The sequence below is a fragment of the Coregonus lavaretus genome (assembly GCF_964263955.1).
Source record: "Coregonus lavaretus genome assembly, chromosome: 27".
NCBI classification, from domain to species: domain Eukaryota; kingdom Metazoa; phylum Chordata; class Actinopteri; order Salmoniformes; family Salmonidae; genus Coregonus; species Coregonus lavaretus.
Genome location: NC_140014.1, coordinates 34462013 through 34481168, shown reverse-complemented (window position 1 = coordinate 34481168; position 19156 = coordinate 34462013). Strand labels below are relative to the sequence as shown.

The window sequence follows — 19156 nt, the reverse complement described above, 5'->3', positions numbered from 1 at the left end:
TTAAAGAAGAAGTTACAGGTCTGTGAGAGCCAGAAATCTTGCATGTTTGTAGGTGACCAAATACTTATTTTCCACCATAATTTGCAAATAAATTCATTAAAAATCCTACAATGTGATTTTCTGGAAAAAAAATTCTAAATTTGTCTGTCATAGTTGACGTGTACCTATGATGAAAATTACAGGCCTCTCTCATCTTTTTAAGTGGGAGAACTTGCACAATTGGTGGCTGACTAAATACTTTTTTTCCCCACTGTAATAACTATCATATCAAAGTAAAGTTGGAGTCACACGATGATATGTTGTGTGGTCCTCCCACCACGACTCCGGAAAGCATGCCCTTTATTAGGTTACAGATTAAATACTGTAAATTATGAGGAACTTCACAGAGTGGTGAATGTACAAGGTGATGAGCTTGATGCTCCTTTCCAATAAATATCGAAGGTCTTATTCTGGTTACATGATTATCGATGCTTGGCTGCCGTTTGACAAATACAAATAATATCACTCTTACCCATAATAATCTCATCATGTAGGTAGCCTACTCACACTGTATCTAAAGGCTGTTGGCTAGAGCACATGTTTGAAGACCAGAGTGCTATATAACATCCCGTGTAGCTCAGTTGGTAGAGCATGGCGCTTGCAATGCCAGGGTTGTGGGTTCGATTCCCACGGGGGACCAGTATAATTTCTTTATGTATGCACTCACTAACTGTAAGTCGCTCTGGATAACAGCGTCTGCTAAATGACTCAAATGTAAAATGTAAATAACGCAAATGTTTTTGTGACAGAACCATCAGTAGAATGCGATAGAAACCCATTTAACTTGTATTTTTCTATTCGGTACATAGGAATTTAACGGCAAAAGTAATTTTTATCTGCACTGTGTCATCACGCACAGCCTTTTATCCTCAAAAAGTAAGTTTGATGGAAACACATCTCTGGTGGGAAAATGTGCATATTGTTTTCATGCAGATTTGAGAATATTTGCATGAAAATCTGTCACAAATTGGATGGAAACCTAGCTAGTGACTGTAGCAACTTGAGGAAATGTGTGGTCGCCTGTTCTGAAGCCAACCGATGATGACTACCAGTCCCAATCATAACCTTTGCTTTAGTAATAGTTGATGTATAGAAAACTAATAGGTTATAGAGAACAAGCCTGTTCTAGACAACACTGTTGTGGATAAAGTCTAGCCTTTAGTTACAGGCAGGTGATTGTTAACACTGGAGGATCTTAATAATCTTTATTAAGTAATTCAAGACAAGGGCATCAAATAAATATACATCTGTGATCTTGTTATAATGATGTCAAGTCGTCTTCTGAGAATTCTAAACATTTTAAACTGGGCTAACTGCTAAAGGAGGTTCCTCCAGAAGGCCTCAGCACCGCGGGTACAAGACAACGCACGCTGTCCCGGACCCTTCATTCCCACAACGCATTGCCTGGCGGAAGTGGAGGCTTGCATCACATCCAACACAATGGGAAGATAAAAGGAGTGGATATAAATTATTCCCTCAAAGATGATTTGTCTCTAATGACAGAACAATGAAAAACAACAGGCCATCCCGGATGCTGCCAGTTGTTCTACATTCTCTGACTGTCTTACACACGCACGTCACACACACACACACACACCAACCTGTAGTCGTCGAACGTAAAGGCGTCCTTCAAGGGCAGTTTACTGGTGGTCGGATGAGCCTGGAGATTGAAGGTGAAGAAGAGAGAAAAAGAGAAAGAAGGAGATGGAGTGAAAGAAAGGGATAGATGGAGAGAGAAAGTAGAAAAGATGGAGAGAAATGGAGTGAGTGAGGAGGGAGAGGGAAAGATAAAAACCCCAAACAGTGTATGAAATGTCATCATGCTGCTGCCTAACACATCCTAAAACCAGTGTGTGCTACTGGTGTATGTTACCATATGTGTGCTAGTGGTGTGTGTTCGTTAGTGTTTGTGTGTGTTAGCATTTGTGTGCGCTAGCATTTGTGTGCGTTAGCATTTGTGTGCATTAGCGTCTGTGTGCATTTGTGTGCGTTAGCATTTGTGTGCATTAGCGTCTGTGTGCATTAGCGTCTGTGGTGCGAGGCTAGGATCAGGGTGGCGTTAGCCCCCCCATACATCACTGTCAACTTAATGTGTTGTGCCCAGCAGCCGTCATAAATCTGCTTCATCAATTTGGGTGACAGATCGCCACCAGTGCCACAGAAATCTAAGCCACACACTGGACGCCTCCAAGGGCTCATTTACAACCTAGCAGGAGGTAGAGGTGGAGGGAGAGGGGGAGGACTAGTACAATACACAGCTAGAAAGAGATAGAAGTGGGGGGAGATGAGGGGGGGAAGAGGGAAGAGAAAAGGTGGATAAGTAGAGATGGAGAGAGAGAGAAGAGAGAGCAGAGCACCAGGGTCTAACAACTGTGCTTCCTGAAGCCCTTTCTCTTCTCCCCAACATGCAAAGTGAGCTGCAGCTAAAATAGACTCCAGTTCAGTAGGAAGGAACCAATAGTAAGACATGTAGCCTCTCTTTCTTACACACACATAACCACCTCATGGTGTCTGTGTCTGGTTGGTCCTTAATGTGTCTGTCTGATAATGTTCTTTACGCATTTGTCTCTTTAAAGTAGCACACAGAGACGTATCTGGCAAGGGCTGTGGAGGTAAGAGTAAAAGCGAGTGGTCACATACAGCACCAGTCAAAAGTTTGGACACATATGGAATCATGTAGTAACCAAAAAAAGTGTTAAACAAATCAAAATATATATATTATTTGAGATTCTTCAAATAGCCACCCTTAGCCTTGATGACAGCTTTGCATACTCTCAACCAGCTTCATGAGGCAGGCATGCATTTCAATTGTTAAAAGTTAATTTGTGGAATTTCTTTCCTTCTTAATGCATTTGAGCAAATCAGTTGTGTTGTGACAAGGGCTATATTTGAGTGTTTCAGTGAAACGTAAGTGAGGGAGGCCCCGCTCTCTCGCTTTCCTAGATGTTTAGTTCATTTCATTCCAATCTCCTTTGCATTATTGTAGCCATTTTCTGTAGCCTGTCAACTATGTGTCTGTCTATCCCTGTTCTCTCCTCTCCGCACAGGCTATACAAACGCCTCACACCGCGTGGCTGCTGCCACTCTAACCTGGTGGTCCCTGCCCACATGACCCACGTGGAGTTCCAGGTCTCCGGCAGCCTCTGGAACTGCCGTTCTGCAGCCAACAAGGCAGAGTTCATCTCAGCCTATGCTACCCTCCAGTCCCTCGACTTCTTGGCGCTGACGGAAACATGGATTACCACAGAAAACACTGCTACTCCTACTGCTCTCTCCTCGTCTGACCATACCCCGAGAGCATCTGGTCAGCGGGGTGGTGGCACAGGAATCCTCATCTCTCCCAAGTCGACATTCTCTCTTTCTCCCCTGACCCATCTGTCTATCTCCTCATTTGAATCCCATGCTGTCACAGTCACTAGCCCATTCAAGCTTAACATCCTTATCATTTATCGCCCTCCAGGTTCCCTTGGAGAGTTCATCAATGAGCTTGACACCTTGATAAGTTCCTTTCCTGAGGATGGCTCACCCCTCACAGTTCTGGGTGACTTTAACCTCCCTACGTCTACCTTTGACTCATTTCTCTCTGCCTCCTTCTTTCCACTCCTCTTCTCTTTTGACCTCACCCTCTCACCGTCCCCCCCTACTCACAAGGCAGACAATACGCTTGACCTCATCTTTACTAGATGCAGTTCTTCTACTAATCTCACTGCAACTCCCCTCCAAGTCTCCGACCACTACTTTGTATCCTTTTCTCTCTCGCTCTCCTCCAACACTACTCACTCTGCCCCTACTCAGATGGTAATGCGCCGTCACAATCTTCGCTCTCTCTCTCCCGCTACTCTCTCCTCTTCCATCCTATCATCTCTTCCCTCTGCTCAATCCTTCTCCCTCCAATCTCCTGATTCTGCCTCCTCAACCCTCCTCTCCTCCCTTTCTGCATCCTTTGACTCTCTATGTCCCCTATCCTCCCGGCCGGCTCGGTCCTCCCCTTCTGCTCCGTGGCTTGACGACTCATTGCGAGCTCACAGAACAGGGCTCCGGGCAGCCGAGCGGAAATGGAGGAAAACTAGACTCCCTGCGGACCTGGCATCTTTTCACTCCCTCCTCTCTACATCTTCTTCCTCTGTTTCTGCTGCTAAAGCCACTTTCTACCACTCTAAATTCCAAGCATCTGCCTCTAACCCTAGGAAGCTCTTTGCCCCCCCCCCTCCCCTCCACCCTCTCTGTGGATGACTTCGTCAACCATTTTGAAAAGAAGGTTGACGACATCCGATCCTCGTTTGTTAAGTCAAATGACACCGCTGGTCCTGCTCACACTGCCCTACCCTATGCTTTGACTTCTTTCTCCAGATGAAATCTTGCGACTTGTGACGGCCGGCCGCCCAACAACCTGCCCGCTTGACCCTATCCCCCCCTCTCTTCTCCAGACCATTTCCGGAGACCTTCTCCCTTACCTCACCTCGCTCATCAACTCATCCTTGACCTCTGGCTATGTCCCTTCCGTCTTCAAGAGAGCGAGAGAGTTGCACCCCTTCTCAAAAAACTTACACTCGATCCCTCCGATGTCAACAACTACAGACCAGTATCCCTTCTTTCTTTTCTCTCCAAAACTCTTGAGCGTGCCGTCTTAAGCCAACTCTCTTGCTATCTCTCTCAGAATGACCTTCTTGATCCAAACCAGTCAGGTTTCAAGACTGGTCATTCAACTGAGACTGCTCTTCTCTGTGTCACGGAGGCTCTCCGCACTGCTAAAGCTAACTCTCTCTCCTCCGCTCTCGTCCTTCTAGACCTATCTGCTGCCTTTGATACTGTGAACCATCAGATCCTCCTCTCCACCCTCTCCGAGTTGGGCATCTCCTGCGCGGCTCACTCTTGGATTGCGTCCTACCTGACAGGTCGCTCCTACCAGGTGGCGTGGCGAGAATCTGTCTCCGCACCACGTGCTCTCACCACTGGTGTCCCCCAGGGCTCAGTTCTAGGCCCTCTCCTATTCTCGCTATACACCAAGTCACTTGGCTCTGTCATATCCTCACATGGCCTCTCCTATCATTGCTACGCAGACGACACACAATTAATCTTCTCCTTTCCCCCTTCTGATAACCAGGTGGCGAATCACATCTCTGCATGTCTGGCAGACATCAGTGTGGATGACGGATCACCACCTCAAGCTGAACCTCGGCAAGACGGAGCTGCTCTTCCTCCCAGGGAAGGACTGCCCGTTCCGTGATCTCGCCATCACGGTTGACAACTCTGTTGTGTCCTCCTCCCAGAGTGCAAAGAGCCTTGGCGTGACCCTGGACAACACCCTGTCGTTCTCCGCTAACATCAAGGCGGTGACCCGATCCTGTAGGTTCATGCTCTACAACATTCGCAGAGTACGACCCTGCCTTACACAGGAAGCGGCACAGGTCCTAATCCAGGCACTTGTCATCTTCCGTCTGGATTACTGCAACTCGCTGTTGGCTGGGCTCCCTGCCTGTGCCATTAAACCCCTACAACTCATCCAGAACGCCGCAGCCCGTCTGGTGTTCAACCTTCCCAAGTTCTCTCACGTCACCCCGCTCCTCCGCACACTCCACTGGCTTCCAGTTGAAGCTCGCATCTGCTACAATACCATGGTGCTTGCCTACGGAGCCGTGAGGGGAACGGCACCTCTGTACCTTCAGGCTCTGATCAGTCCCTACACCCAAACGAGGGCATTGCGTTCATCCACCTCTGGCCTGCTGGCCCCCCTACCTCTGCGGAAGCACAGTTCCCGCTCAGCCCAGTCAAAACTGTTCGCTGCTCTGGCACCCCAATGGTGGAACAAGCTCCCTCACGACGCCAGGAAAGCGGAGTCACTCACCACCTTCCGGAGACACTTGAAACCCCACCTCTTTAAGGAATACCTGGGATACGATAAAGCAATCTTTCTACCCCCCCTTACCCCACCCCAAAGAAAATAAATAATATATATATATATATTGTAAAGTGGTTGTCCCACTGGCTATCATAAGGTGAATGCACCAATTTGTAAGTCGCTCTGGATAAGAGCGACTGTTAAATGAAGAAAATGTAAATGTAGGGGGTATACAGAAGATAGCACTATTTGGTAAAAGACCAAGTCCATATTATGGCAAGAACAGCTCAAATAAGCAAAGAGAAATGACAGTCCATCATTACTTTAAGACATGAAGGTCAGTCAATACGGAACATTTCAAGAACTTTGAAAGTTTCTTCAAGTGCAGTCGCAAAAACCATCAACTGCTATGATGAAACTGGCTCTCATGAAGATCGCGACAGGAATGGAAGACCCAGAGTTACCTCTGCTGTAGAGGATAAGTTCATTAGAGTTACCAGCCTCAGAAATTGCAGCACAAATAAATGCTTCACAGAGCTCAAGTCACAGACACATCTCAACATCAACTGTTCAGAGGAGACTGTGTGAATCAGGCCTTCGTGGACGAATTGCTGCAAATAAACCACTACTAAAGGACACCAATAAGAAGAGGAGACCTGCTTGGGCCAAGAAAGACGAGCAATGGACATTAGACCGGTGGAAATTTGTCCTTTGATCTGGAGTCCAAATTTGAGATTTTTGGTTCCAACCGCCGTGTCTTTGTGAGACGCGGTGTGGGTGAACGGATGATCTCCGCATGTGTATTTCTCACCGTAAAGCATGGAGGAGGTGGTGTTATGGTGTGGGGGTGCTTAGCTGGTGACACTGTCTGTGATTTATTTAGAATTCAAGGCACACTTAACCAGCATGGCTACTACGACAGTCTACAGCGATACGCCATCCCATCTGGTTTGGGCTTAGTGGGACTATCATTTGTTTTTCAACAGGACAATGACCCAACACACCTCCAGGCTGTGTAAGGGCTATTTGACCAAGAAGGAGAGTGATGCATCAGATGACCTGGCCTCCACAATCCCCCGACCTCAACCCAACTGAGATGGTTTGGGATGAGTCGGACGGCAGAGTGAAGGAAAAGCAGTCAACAAGTGCTCAGCATATGTGGGAACACCTTCAAGACTGTTGGAAAAGCATTCCAGGTGAAGCTGGAAGAGTGTGCAAAGCTGTCATCAAGGCAAATGGTGGCTATTTGAAGATTCTCAAATATAAAATATACTTTGTTCGATTAGTTTAACACTTTTTTGTTTACTATTGTTTTTGTAAAAAATTGTAAAAAGAAAGAAAAACCCTTGAATGAGTAGGTGTCCAAACTTTTGACTGGTAGTGTATTTCTCCCCCTGGGTGGATGGCTGGTGTGGCAGCGATGTGTGTGTGGAACCAGTGTGTGTGTGTGTGTGTGGAACCGGTGTGTCTGTGTGTGGAACCGGTGTGTCTGTGTGTGTGTGGAACCGGTGTGTCTGTGTGTGTGTGGAACCGGTGTGTCTGTGTGTGTGGAACCGGTGTGTGTGTGCGTGGAACCGGTGTGTGTGTGTGTGTGGAACCGGTGTGTGTGTGTGTGTGGAACCGGTGTGTGTGTGTGTGTGTGTGTGTGTGGAACCGGTGTGTGTGTGTGTGTGTGTGGAACCGGTGTGTGTGTGTGTGTGTGTGTGTGGAACCGGTGTGTGTGTGTGTGTGTGTGTGTGGAACCGGTGTGTGTGTGTGTGTGTGTGTGTGGAACCGGTGTGTGTGTGTGTGTGTGTGTGTGTGGAACCGGTGTGTGTGTGTGTGTGTGTGTGGAACCGGTGTGTGTGTGTCTGTGTGTGGAACCGGTGTGTGTCTGTGTGTGGAACCGGTGTGTGTCTGTGTGTGGAACCGGTGTGTGTCTGTGTGTGGAACCGGTGTGTGTCTGTGTGTGTGGAACCGGTGTGTCTGTGTGTGTGGAACCGGTGTGTCTGTGTGTGTGGAACCGGTGTGTCTGTGTGTGTGGAACCGGTGTGTGTCTGTGTGTGTGGAACCGGTGTGTGTCTGTGTGTGTGGAACCGGTGTGTGTCTGTGTGTGTGGAACCGGTGTGTCTGTGTGTGTGGAACCGGTGTGTCTGTGTGTGTGGAACCGGTGTGTCTGTGTGTGGAACCGGTGGGTCTGGTGTGTGTGTGTGTGTGTGTAATAGAGACAGTCCGGCAGTGACACGGATTCATCCCTACAGTAAAGTGAAGAGAATTACGCTCACAGGGCCAACCCTAACCTACCCCCCTCAACCCCCACACACGTTTCACCTGACACAACCTACTCAAATGCATGTAGTTCAATACGTTACTACTTTAACTCTTTGACATAGGTCCACTCAGATGAAGGGTAGACAGGTTGTCCCCAAATATGGAAGACTGGGGATGGAATAATACTCCAGGTAGAGCCTCCTCCCTCCCTCCCTCCCTCCCTCCCTCCCTCCCTCCCTCCCCCTGGTTTTGACAGAGAAGAAGTGGAAGTGGTAGTGGTAGTGGGATGGAGGAGCAGCGTTGAGCCTCGTCCTGCTCTGCTCTGACAGCCATTAAAAGATAAGAGTCTAGCCTAGCGGATGGATCCTAGCGGGGAGGGGTGTCGTGTCGACGTGGAGCCCAGCAGCCAGGCCTGATCCTGGGCTGGGCCCTGCCTGCTACCTGGCTGTGGACGAGACATGGAGGAGCAGGAGAGGAAGAAGAGAAGCCCTCTGGCTGCGCTCTGCTCCAACCTCTGTATTTACATCCGTCTTTCTGAGAGGTTCGGATCATTTTTTTTTTTTTTTAAGTAAATAAACCCTTTTCGTTTCATGTTGCATTCTAAACAGAGGCATCCCACACACAGTATGTTAGGGCGGTCCGTCTTCCTCATTTGGCTCGACAGAGATCGAGGGAAGGTTAGACAGATGGACAGATACCTGGAGCTCCTCAGAGGAAAGGGAAGGAAAACGACACCACTGGGACACTAAACTTTTTCTCATCACACCACGCGTCACAAACACACACACTCCAAGGTTACTTTTACTTTGCATACGCTCGCTGCATACTGAGGTCACCTTATGGAGGTCCACACATACGGCCTCTGGATACACACACACACAAACTCAGACAATTACAAACTCACACAGTCCCACTGGAAGGTAGAGGCACTCACTCGGTTATGCTTCAGATGGCCTGTTGGGGGGGGGGGGGGGGGGGGGGGGGGGTGAATATCTATAGGAGGGAGACACGCACTAAACTCACTGACTGACTACCCAATTTTAACACAAGAGGACTGTGTGTGTGTGTCTGTGTGTGTGTGTGTGGGGGGGGGGGGGGGGGGGGGGGGGCTGGAGAGCGAGGGAGAGTGAGGGAGAGCATAGAGGGTCGTGTTTTTGTCAGTCTCCCAGCCACTCAACATGTACAGAAGGTACAATCAGGTCAATTCAATTCAAAGCCAATGCGACAAGCTAATTTCCCAGCCCGGTCATCTGCAGCCACCCGCCTTGGAAAAGAGAGAGAGAGGGATGGATGAGAGCGAGAGAGAGTGGCTGACATTGACAGTAGTCATTACACTGACACCAGCCCCCAACCTGAGCAGAGGACACGAGAGGGGGATGAGTGAGGGAAGGGGGGGTTAGAACAGAGGGACAGAGTGGAGGGATGAGTGAGGGAAGGGGGGGGGGTTAGAACAGAGGGACAGAGTGGAGGGATGAGTGAGGGAAGGGGGGGGGGTTAGAACAGAGGGACAGAGTGGAGGGATGAGTGAGGGAAGGGGGGGGGGTTAGAACAGAGGGACAGAGTGGAGGGATGAGTGAGGGAAGGGGGGGGGGGTTAGAACAGAGGGACAGAGTGGAGGGATGAGTGAGGGAAGGGGGGGGGGGTTAGAACAGAGGGACAGAGTGGAGGGATGAGTGAGGGAAGGGGGGGGGGTTAGAACAGAGGGACAGAGTGGAGGGATGAGTGAGGGAAGGGGGGGGGGGGGTTAGAACAGAGGGACAGAGTGGAGGGATGAGTGAGGGAAGGGGGGGGGGTTAGAATAGAGGGACAGAGTGGAGGGATGAGTGAGGGAAGGGGGGGGGGGTTAGAACAGAGGGACAGAGTGGAGGGATGAGTGAGGGAAGGGGGGGGGGGTTAGAATAGAGGGACAGAGTGGAGGGATGAGTGAGGGAAGGGGGGGGGGGTTAGAACAGAGGGACAGAGTGGAGGGATGAGTGAGGGAAGGGGGGGGTTAGAATAGAGGGACAGAGTGGAGGGATGAGTGAGGGAAGGGGGGGGGGGTTAGAACAGAGGGACAGAGTGGAGGGATGAGTGAGGGAAGGGGGGGTTAGAACAGAGGGACAGAGTGGAGGGATGAGTGAGGGAAGGGGGGGGGTTAGAATAGAGGGACAGAGTGGAGGGATGAGTGAGGGAAGGGGGGGGGGGGTTAGAACAGAGGGACAGAGTGGAGGGATGAGTGGGGGGGGGGAGAAGTAGAGGAGAGCAAAAGGAGAGAGAGAAAGAGCGAAGAGGTGAGGGGAAGATGACAAAAGAATGACAGAGGGAGCGTGGAGAGGGGGATGGGGTGAAGGGAGATGTAGTGAAGAAGAGGGGAAATATGCACAGGACACACACCTTTCACAATCACGCCCTCTAAAGAGAGAAGGAGTCATCTCCACCTTCTAGTGTTACCATTAGAACACCACGGCCATGAGGCTTCCAACACATCTTCATTAGAACACAGTGGAATATTAGTGATGCTGCTGGAACCACCACTCATCTTCTATTCTAATACCATTACTACACCTATTAAAAATGTCTTGTTTGTTTTCAGTTGTTTGTTTCCTTATGGTTGCTTATTTAGTCTTTAAGCAATAAAGCACGAGTGGGTGTGGTATATGGCCAATATACCACGGCTACGGACTGTTTTTATGCACGACGCATCGTGGAGTACCTTATTGCTATTATAAACTGGTTACCAACGTAATTAGAGCAGTAAAAATACGTGTTTTGTCATACCCATGATATACCACGCCTGTCAGCCAATCAGCATTCAGGGCTCGAACCACCCAGTATATAAGTATTAATAATGATGTAATGTTAGCAGTATTATTACATGGTAACAAACACCTAAGAACTGTATTACCTTCATATCACCTATAAGCCTCTACCACCATCTAGTGGGCATTGATGGTACTGTCTTTTCAGAGACAGGCCACCTGCTGTCTGTCAAGGCCACAAAACAGCTCATTTCTGTCAAGTAGCAGCCACTTTATGATTCACTATTCTGCTTCATTCAGTCAATTGTACAAAAGCAAAGCTTGAGGGGACAAAAGCAACTAAAATGCTTCACCTGGATAGTAGGGATGGGCGCAAGTACTTGAGTACTCAAGTTCTCGATTCAAGGTTTGTATTTGATTACTAATGAGTAATTAGCAAGTGAAGTTTATGATCACTGACAAAAATAAAAGTATATCTTACAGACACGTTTACTTTCGTGGAGTATGTGAAGAACATTGAAAATATGTTTAAAATGACACATGCCTTAAATATGGTCAGATGAATAGGTACTGGCGAGGACTATTAATAAACCATTTAGTTTATTAGCCACCTAACTTCAACTGAGAACTAACTAACATTTAATCAAAAACATGTCAACACACACCAGCCCAGATCAGCCAAGAGACAATGACAAACATTAACTATTGCCATCATGAATATTTCATATTTAATGTCTTATCTTGACAGTAAATGTTATTTTCTCTTCCCTAATGGACAGTTATTTGATGACAGAGTCACAGACACAAAGCATCCCAACTAAAGAATGTGAAAATAATTTGGAGAAACAGATTATTTGTATTGCTCCTTCTTTGATAACAAAGAGACTAGAAAACCTAAAAGAGAGTGGTCTAGCTTGTGACCCAAATGGCACCCTACTCCCTACATAGTGCACTACTTTTGACAACAGCCCTATGGTTCGAATGCACTATATAGGGAAGAGAGTGCCATTTGGGACACAACCCTAGTCTTCATTGGTTTTGATCAAAGGAATTTCAACATGTCAGTTAATAACTTCAAATTAGCATACTGGAGAGAGAGATTTGCATCACAATTTCTGTCTTGTGTTTCTTCTATTTCATAATAAACTGTAATCACATTGTCTCTCCATCTTCCTCACTGAAGGTACAGCTGCCTACAGATACACTGGACCTTTCAAACTAAATAGCTATGGAGTGCAGATGTACTGGCATCAACCCCTAAGAAAAGCACAGTGTGAATTTTATATCTAGAAATCCTACGCAGTACCTATTCACATTGAGATTTGAGTCATATTTTGCTTGGGAACCTTGTGAATGATGAAATGTGAATAAATATCAATGTGTTGCATTGTGGTAAATATGACAAGTTACAGTACACATCTACAAACACTGTATCCCAAATGGAACCCTATTTCCTATTTAGTAACTTATTTTGACCAGAGCCCCATGGACAATTAGTGCACTACAGTATATAGGGAATAGTAGTGCACTATATAGGACATATCCACCGATCACACAGGAGTGGTCTTCAGTTCAGACCAGTGCTATTCAAAGTTGCAGGGGAACAGTGGTGGGGTCGGCAAAAAAATAATATTTTTATGATCTTTTTAGGAACAACAAATGAAGAGTACAGGTTATTGTATGGGACAATATACAAACGTTTTTTGAGAAAGATAATTTGAAGAAAAAAAACAATTGAGTAAATGTATTTATTGGTTTCTTTTCATTTTGATAAGAGATTAAAATGCAATGAATTGAAGGTTATTTGTCGCTGTAAAAATCTATATTTACCGATTTTAAGATTGTGTCATTAGATTTGGGGTTGGGTCACGAGAAATCTTGTGAGAAAAAAAAATGGGATCCCCAGAAATTCTGGCAGAAAAAAATTAGGTCCCCGCTGAAAGTTTGAATCCCACTGGTTCATCAGACTGTAAGAGGTGAAAAGCTCCCCCTGTTGGTTATTGTGGTATTTAAGGACAGGTTCCCTGCCACTTTCTATGCCACTGGCAACTTATCAGGCCCTCTGAAATTGGGTGCAAGAGGCCATTCTGCAGCTGCTCTCCCCATCTCCCTACAGCTGGAAACCTCTTAAAACCTGATCTCTCTCGCTAAGCACGCTTCGGAAAACACGCCACGCACTGACAGACAGGTGGACGGGCAGAGACGGAGAGATGGAAGGACGAGAAAGAAGGGACAGAGAAAGACAGAGAGAAGAAAGAGAGAAAAGGACAGAGAGAACAGAGAGACAGAGAGAGAGAGTCCTTCCTAACTGACTTAACACGAGCCAAATGAACCCGGCCCAGAGATTGACTCTGTACCTGGCTACAAGGTGAACGTTATACAGCTGGAGCTACAACTCTTTCTTTAGGAGATAAATCAACTTACCATACCAGGCTTTAGAACTGAGGGTTTGACCATACTGTCCCTAAGAACTGGGCTCTGAATTGGGCCAATCAGTGTAATTTCGTAAATGCCGGATCTCTATGGCAAGACGCATCATTCACCCAAGTTTCGTCAAAAACGGGCCAGTGCTGTCTGAGATATCTCGTGTGACTAACATATGAACGAAAGGACGGAGACAGATCCACAGTCCCCTCCCCAGTTACATCGTGGGGGACAATGAATACCGTCTGGCACAAAAACATATCACAGAAAGAATCTGAGAATTTGAATAAATAATAAAATCACCTCTACTCCTCAGTCTGCCCATGGAAAACACACACCTACAGTTGAAGTCGGAAGTTTACATACACCTTAGCCAAATACATTTAAACTCAGTTTTTCAAAATTCCTGACATTTAATCCTAGTAAAAATTCCCTGTTTTAGGTCAGTTAGGATCACCACTTTATTTTAAGAATGTGAAATGTCAGAATAATAGTAGAGAGAATTATTTATTTCAGCTTTTATTTATTTCATCACATTCCCAGTGTGTCAGAAGTTTACATACACTCAATTAGTATTTGGTAGCATTGCCTTTAAATTGTTTAACTTGGGTCAAACGTTTCAGGTAGCCTTCCACAATAAGTTGGGTGAATTTTGGCCCATTCCTCCTGACAGAGCTGGTGTAACTGAATCAGGTTTGTAGGCCTCCTTGCTCGCACACGCTTTTTCAGTTCTGCCCACAAATTTTCTATAGGATTGAGGTCAGGGCTTTGTGATGGCCACTCCAATACCTTGACTTTGTTGTCCTTAAGCCATTTTGCCACAACTTTGGAAGTATGCTTGGGGTCATTGTCCATTTGGAAGACCCATTTGCGACCAAGCTTTAACTTCCTGACTGATGTGTTGAGATGTTGCTTCAACATATCCACATAATTTTCCTTCCTCATGATGCCATCTATTTTGTGAAGTGCACCAGTCCCTCCTGCAGCAAAGCACCCCCACAGCATGATGCTGCCACCCCCATGCTTTACGGTTGGGATGGTGTTCTTTGGCTTGCAAGCACACCCCCTTTTTCCTCCAAACATAACAATGGTCATTATGGCCAAACCGTTATATTTTTGTTTCATCAGACCAGAGGACATTTCTCCAAAAAGTACGATATTTGTCCCCATGTGTTGCAAACCGTAGTCTGGCTTTTTTATGGCGGTTTTGGAGCAGTGGCTTCTTCCTTGCTGAGTGGCCTTTCAGGTTATGTCGATATAGGACTCGTTTTACTGTGGATATAGATACTTTTGTACCTGTTTCATCCAGCATCTTCACAAGGTCCTTTGCTGTTGTTCTGGGATTGATTTGCACTTTTCACACCAACTTTTCGCACTTGCAATACATCCACAGGTACACCTCCAATTGACTCAAATGATGTCAATTAGTCTATCAGAAGCTTCTAAAGCCATGACATTTTCTGGAATTTTCCAAGCTGTTTAAAAGGCACAGTCAACTTAGTGTATGTTAACTTCTGACACACTGGAATTGTGATACAGTGAATTATAAGTGAAATAATCTGTCTGTAAACAATAGTTGGAAAAATTACTTGTGTCATGCACAAAGTAGATGTCCTAACCGACTTGCCAAAACTATAGTTTGTTAACAAGAAATTTGTGGAGTGGTTGAAAAACGAGTTTTAATGACTCCAACCTAAGTGTATGTAAACTTACGACTTCAACTGTATAATCCTGTCTATCCATGGAAAACACATACAGAGGATTGTCTGTTTCACATACACGTGACAGACAGACGTTTCTGTATTTTTGCAAAGTCAGCAGCACCTCATATTGTGCAAAACTTGTGCAGACAGACAGCATTGCATCCTTCCTGCTCAAAAGGTTTTGCAATCTGTTCAATTAATCTTTGGTTGTAGGTGCAATGAAACGCAACTATAACTATAAAATCCCAAATTACTTTGCAGGGACAGAGCACTCCCACTCACCTGTATGACCTTGTAGAAGTAGTGAATAGCAGAGACAGTTAGAACATGATTGTTTGTTCAGCAATCCTGTGTGTGTGTGTGTGTGTGTGAGTGAATGAGTGAGTACATGTCTGCCACTCACCTGGATGACCTTGTAGAAGTATGCGTACTGCCGTGCAGTGTTCTTGTATTGGCTGAGGACGTCCTGGATGGCCTGAGTGGACAGCAGGTAGCGTACCTCTTCCTCCTCGTAGTATAGGGGGGTGTCGTAGTCCCCGGGGAGGGTCTTGATGTAGGGCAGCCAGGGGGAGGAGGGGTCAGCCCGCTCACACAGCAGGTGGAGGGCCAGGGTGACGTTACCCATGGCCTGGAGAATACGGTCCTGGCTGTACAGGGGACCTGGGGGGGAGAGGGACGGTTACATACAGAATAGAGTGTGTGTTCGTGTGTGTGTTCGTGTGTGTGTGTGTTTATGTGCAGGGGGCCTAGGGGAGGACACAGCAAGGGGGTTCAAATGTCCGAGGTCAAAGACTTGCAGTCAATGAAGGGTAGGATGGCATCACAGTATATTGGCCTAACGTTGCCACTTACCCAGGACAGAGTTCTTGGCTGATTCCACAGTCATCAGCATCGTCCTGGGGATCCACAGAAACAGCTCCTCTGCCTGAGGACACAAATGTTACGTCACAATGGACACCGACATCATATGGAAGAAAAGTTTGGCACCGTGATTTTAGTCTACCTCAGCCTTAATTGAATGTAACCGTTTATTATGCTATTAAACCCTTCCAAGAGTGTTATGTCATTGATTAAACTCCCACCAAGTCACAGAGAGAGAGAGAGTGGCTGGGCTTTGTTAGAACAGCTCTGCTTGCTCGATCAGCTCTAAATGGCAGCCATTTTAGAATGTCAATAATAAGAAGACGACCAACTGGAACTGTCATTTCCTTCTATCCACAGTGGAATCAGTGTCATACTTACTAGACACCATAGGGAAGAAAATGAATCGAAACAGGGAGGCACTACCTGAACTTGTCCAATGAGAAACTCTCGTTTCAGTTTGCTAAAACGTTTCGCTACAGTGTGCATTAAAAGGGGAATTTCACCCCAGGGTTTACTATGAGCAGACGAATACACAGAAAGTCTAAACTTCCTGATTCTACCAGTGAAATGAAAATGCGCTGTTGTGGATAATTCTGATGTTTATGACAAAAACGTAATGTTGTTAATATAGTAATGACTATATGCCAGTGGCCCAGCCAGGGTCAAATTTCCCTTTAATGAATACGATCCAGGTTACGTTTCACCCTGACAACTATTGCCATAAACACAGAGTCCGTCCAGTTGTATGGACCCACCTTGATGTCCTTGGTGGCCCTGAGGCCGAAGCCCTCGCCAGCGAAGTCCGCGATCTCAAACCCCTCGCAGGATGCTCCACTCTCCTGAGCCCATGCCATCAGCTCTGGGAAGAACTCCTCTCTGCTGCCCTCAAATATCACGGAGATACCTGAGAGAGAGAGACGGAGACACACACACACTTATGATTAAACTATTTATATTTACAGTGCATTCGGAAAGTATTCAGACCCCTTGACTTTTCCAAATTTTGTTACATTACCGCCTTATTCTAAAATGTATTTAAAAAAACAGGTTTAGATTTTTTGGCAAATTTATTAAAAATAAAAAACTGAAATACAGTATTTAAATAAGTATTCAGACCCTTTGCTATGAGACTTTAAATTGAGCTCAGGTGCATCCTGTTTCCATTGATCATCCTCGAGATGTTTCTACAACTTGATTGAGTCCACCGGTGGGAAATTCAATTGATTGGACATGATTTGGAAAGGCACACACACCTGTCTATATAAGTATGAAAAATGTATGCACTCACTAAAAAACTGTAAGTCGCTCTGGATAAGAACGTCTGCGAAATGACTAAAATGTAAAATGTAAAATAAGGTCCCACAGTTGACAGTGCATGTCAGAGCAAAAACCAAGCCATGAGGTCAAAGGAATTGTCCGTAGAGCTCCAAGACACATTTTGTCGAGGAACAGATCTGGGGAAGGACACCAAAAAATGTCTGCAGCATTGAAGGTCCCCAAGAACACAGTGGCCTCCAACATTCTTAAAATGTAAGAAGTTTGGAACCACCAAGACTCTTCCTAGAGCTGGCCGCCCGGCCAAACTGAGCAATCGTGGGAGAAGGGCCTTGCTCAGGGAGGTGACCAAGAACCCGATGGTCACTCTGACAGAGCTCCAGAGTTCCTCTGTGGAGATGGGAGAACCTTCCAGAAAGACAACCATCTCTGCAGCACTCCACCAATCAGGCCTTTACGGTAGAGTGGCCAAACGGAAGCCACTCCTCAGTAAAAGGCACATGACAGCCCGCTTGGAATTTACCAAATGGCACCTAAAGGCCTCTCAGACAATGAGAAACAAGATTCTCTGGTCTGATGAAACCAAGATTAAACTCTTTGGCCTGAATGCCAAGCATCACGTCTGGAGGAAACCTGGCACCATCCCTACGGTGAAGCATGGTGGTGGCAGCATCATGCTGTGGGGATGTTTTTCAGCGGCAGGGACTGGGAGACTAGTCAGGGTCGAAGGAAAGATGAACAGATCAAAGTACAGAGAGATCCTTGATGAAAACCTGCTCCAGAGCGCTCAGGACCTCAGACTGGAGTGAAGATTCACCTAACAGCACAACGACCCTAAGCACACAGCCAAGACAATGCAGGAGTGCCTTCGGGACAAGTGTCTGAATGTCCTTGAGTGGCCCAGCCAGAGCCCGGACTTGAACCCAATCTAACATCTCTGGAGAGACCTGAAAATAGTTGTGCAGCGACGCTCCCCAACCAACCTGACAGAGCTTGAGAGGATCTGCAGAGAAGAATGGGAGAAACTCCCCAAATACAGGTGTGCCAAGCTTGTAGCATCATACCCAAGAAGACTCGAGGTTGTAATCGCTGCCAAAGGTGCTTCAACAAAGTACTGAGTAAAGGGTCTGAATACTTATGTAAATGTGATATTTCCAGGGTTTTGTTATATACAAAACTTTCTAAAAAACAGTTTTTTCTCTGTCATTATGGGGTATTGTGTATAGATTGATGAGGGGGGAAAAACAATTTCAATCAATTTTAGAATAAGGCTGTAAGGTAACAACATTTGGAAAAAGTCAAGGGGTCTGAATACTTTCCGAATGCACTGTAAACTATATAGGCCATGGCTCAAATCAAGCTGTGTGTGTCTCTCTGTCTGTGTGTGTACACATTTTACTATACTTGTGAGCAATGTTCCCTCAAAACATTTTCGGCACAGAGCAAATATCAGGTCTGCTGAGGGCAAACTTGAATGTGGTGAACATTTTGTGCAACTTCCGGTGCGCGTTTACTGTGAACACTGAGGCTGTACCCGCTTTAAGTTACAGTTTTAACAGTGGTCAAGTAGGCTACTGTGGCTATTTGATCATAATGTAGGCCTACAAGAGTGGCCTACCATCAAAAACAACGGAGAAAATGTTCTATCATTCAGCCTACATTGGAAATAGTTGTTCTATCATTCAGCCTACAGTAGCAGCCAATGTGTGGTGTTCAACGTAGGCCTACATTCCATGAGACTTTTGGAAAAAAACATGCAGGGATTGACATTAACCTGTTCATCCACTTGTCCTTCAGACAAGGTGACTGAAAATGTTGTTGTGTTGTTTGATGCAAGAAACCACTTTACAAAATAAAATGCATCATTATTCCCATACCATTATTACAGAGAATCAGACAAATTATACTACCCTCTGCCTATTGGCTACTTAGCTAATTCAAGCCTGTCTCAAAATACAACACTGCCCCTTCTAGACAAAAAAAAGCTCTTTACCTGACTCGCTTTTCAAAGATGGCTAGAAATG

The 19156-nt window shown here is 46.1% G+C and overlaps 1 protein-coding gene across 1 annotated transcript in view; it reads right to left on the bottom strand.

The window, feature by feature from the left end:
* The window catches only part of LOC311103074 (actin-histidine N-methyltransferase-like), a 63153-nt gene that overhangs the window by 24013 nt on the left and 19984 nt on the right, over positions 1-19156 (bottom strand). Inside the window, exons 4-7 of the mRNA XM_084144601.1 lie at positions 16613-16761; positions 15846-15918; positions 15397-15653; positions 1641-1699 (exon numbers count right to left, since the gene is read on the bottom strand). Of these exons, the coding sequence (XP_084000727.1) occupies positions 1641-1699; positions 15397-15653; positions 15846-15918; positions 16613-16761 (538 nt within the window). The remainder of the gene's footprint in view (positions 1-1640; positions 1700-15396; positions 15654-15845; positions 15919-16612; positions 16762-19156) is intronic.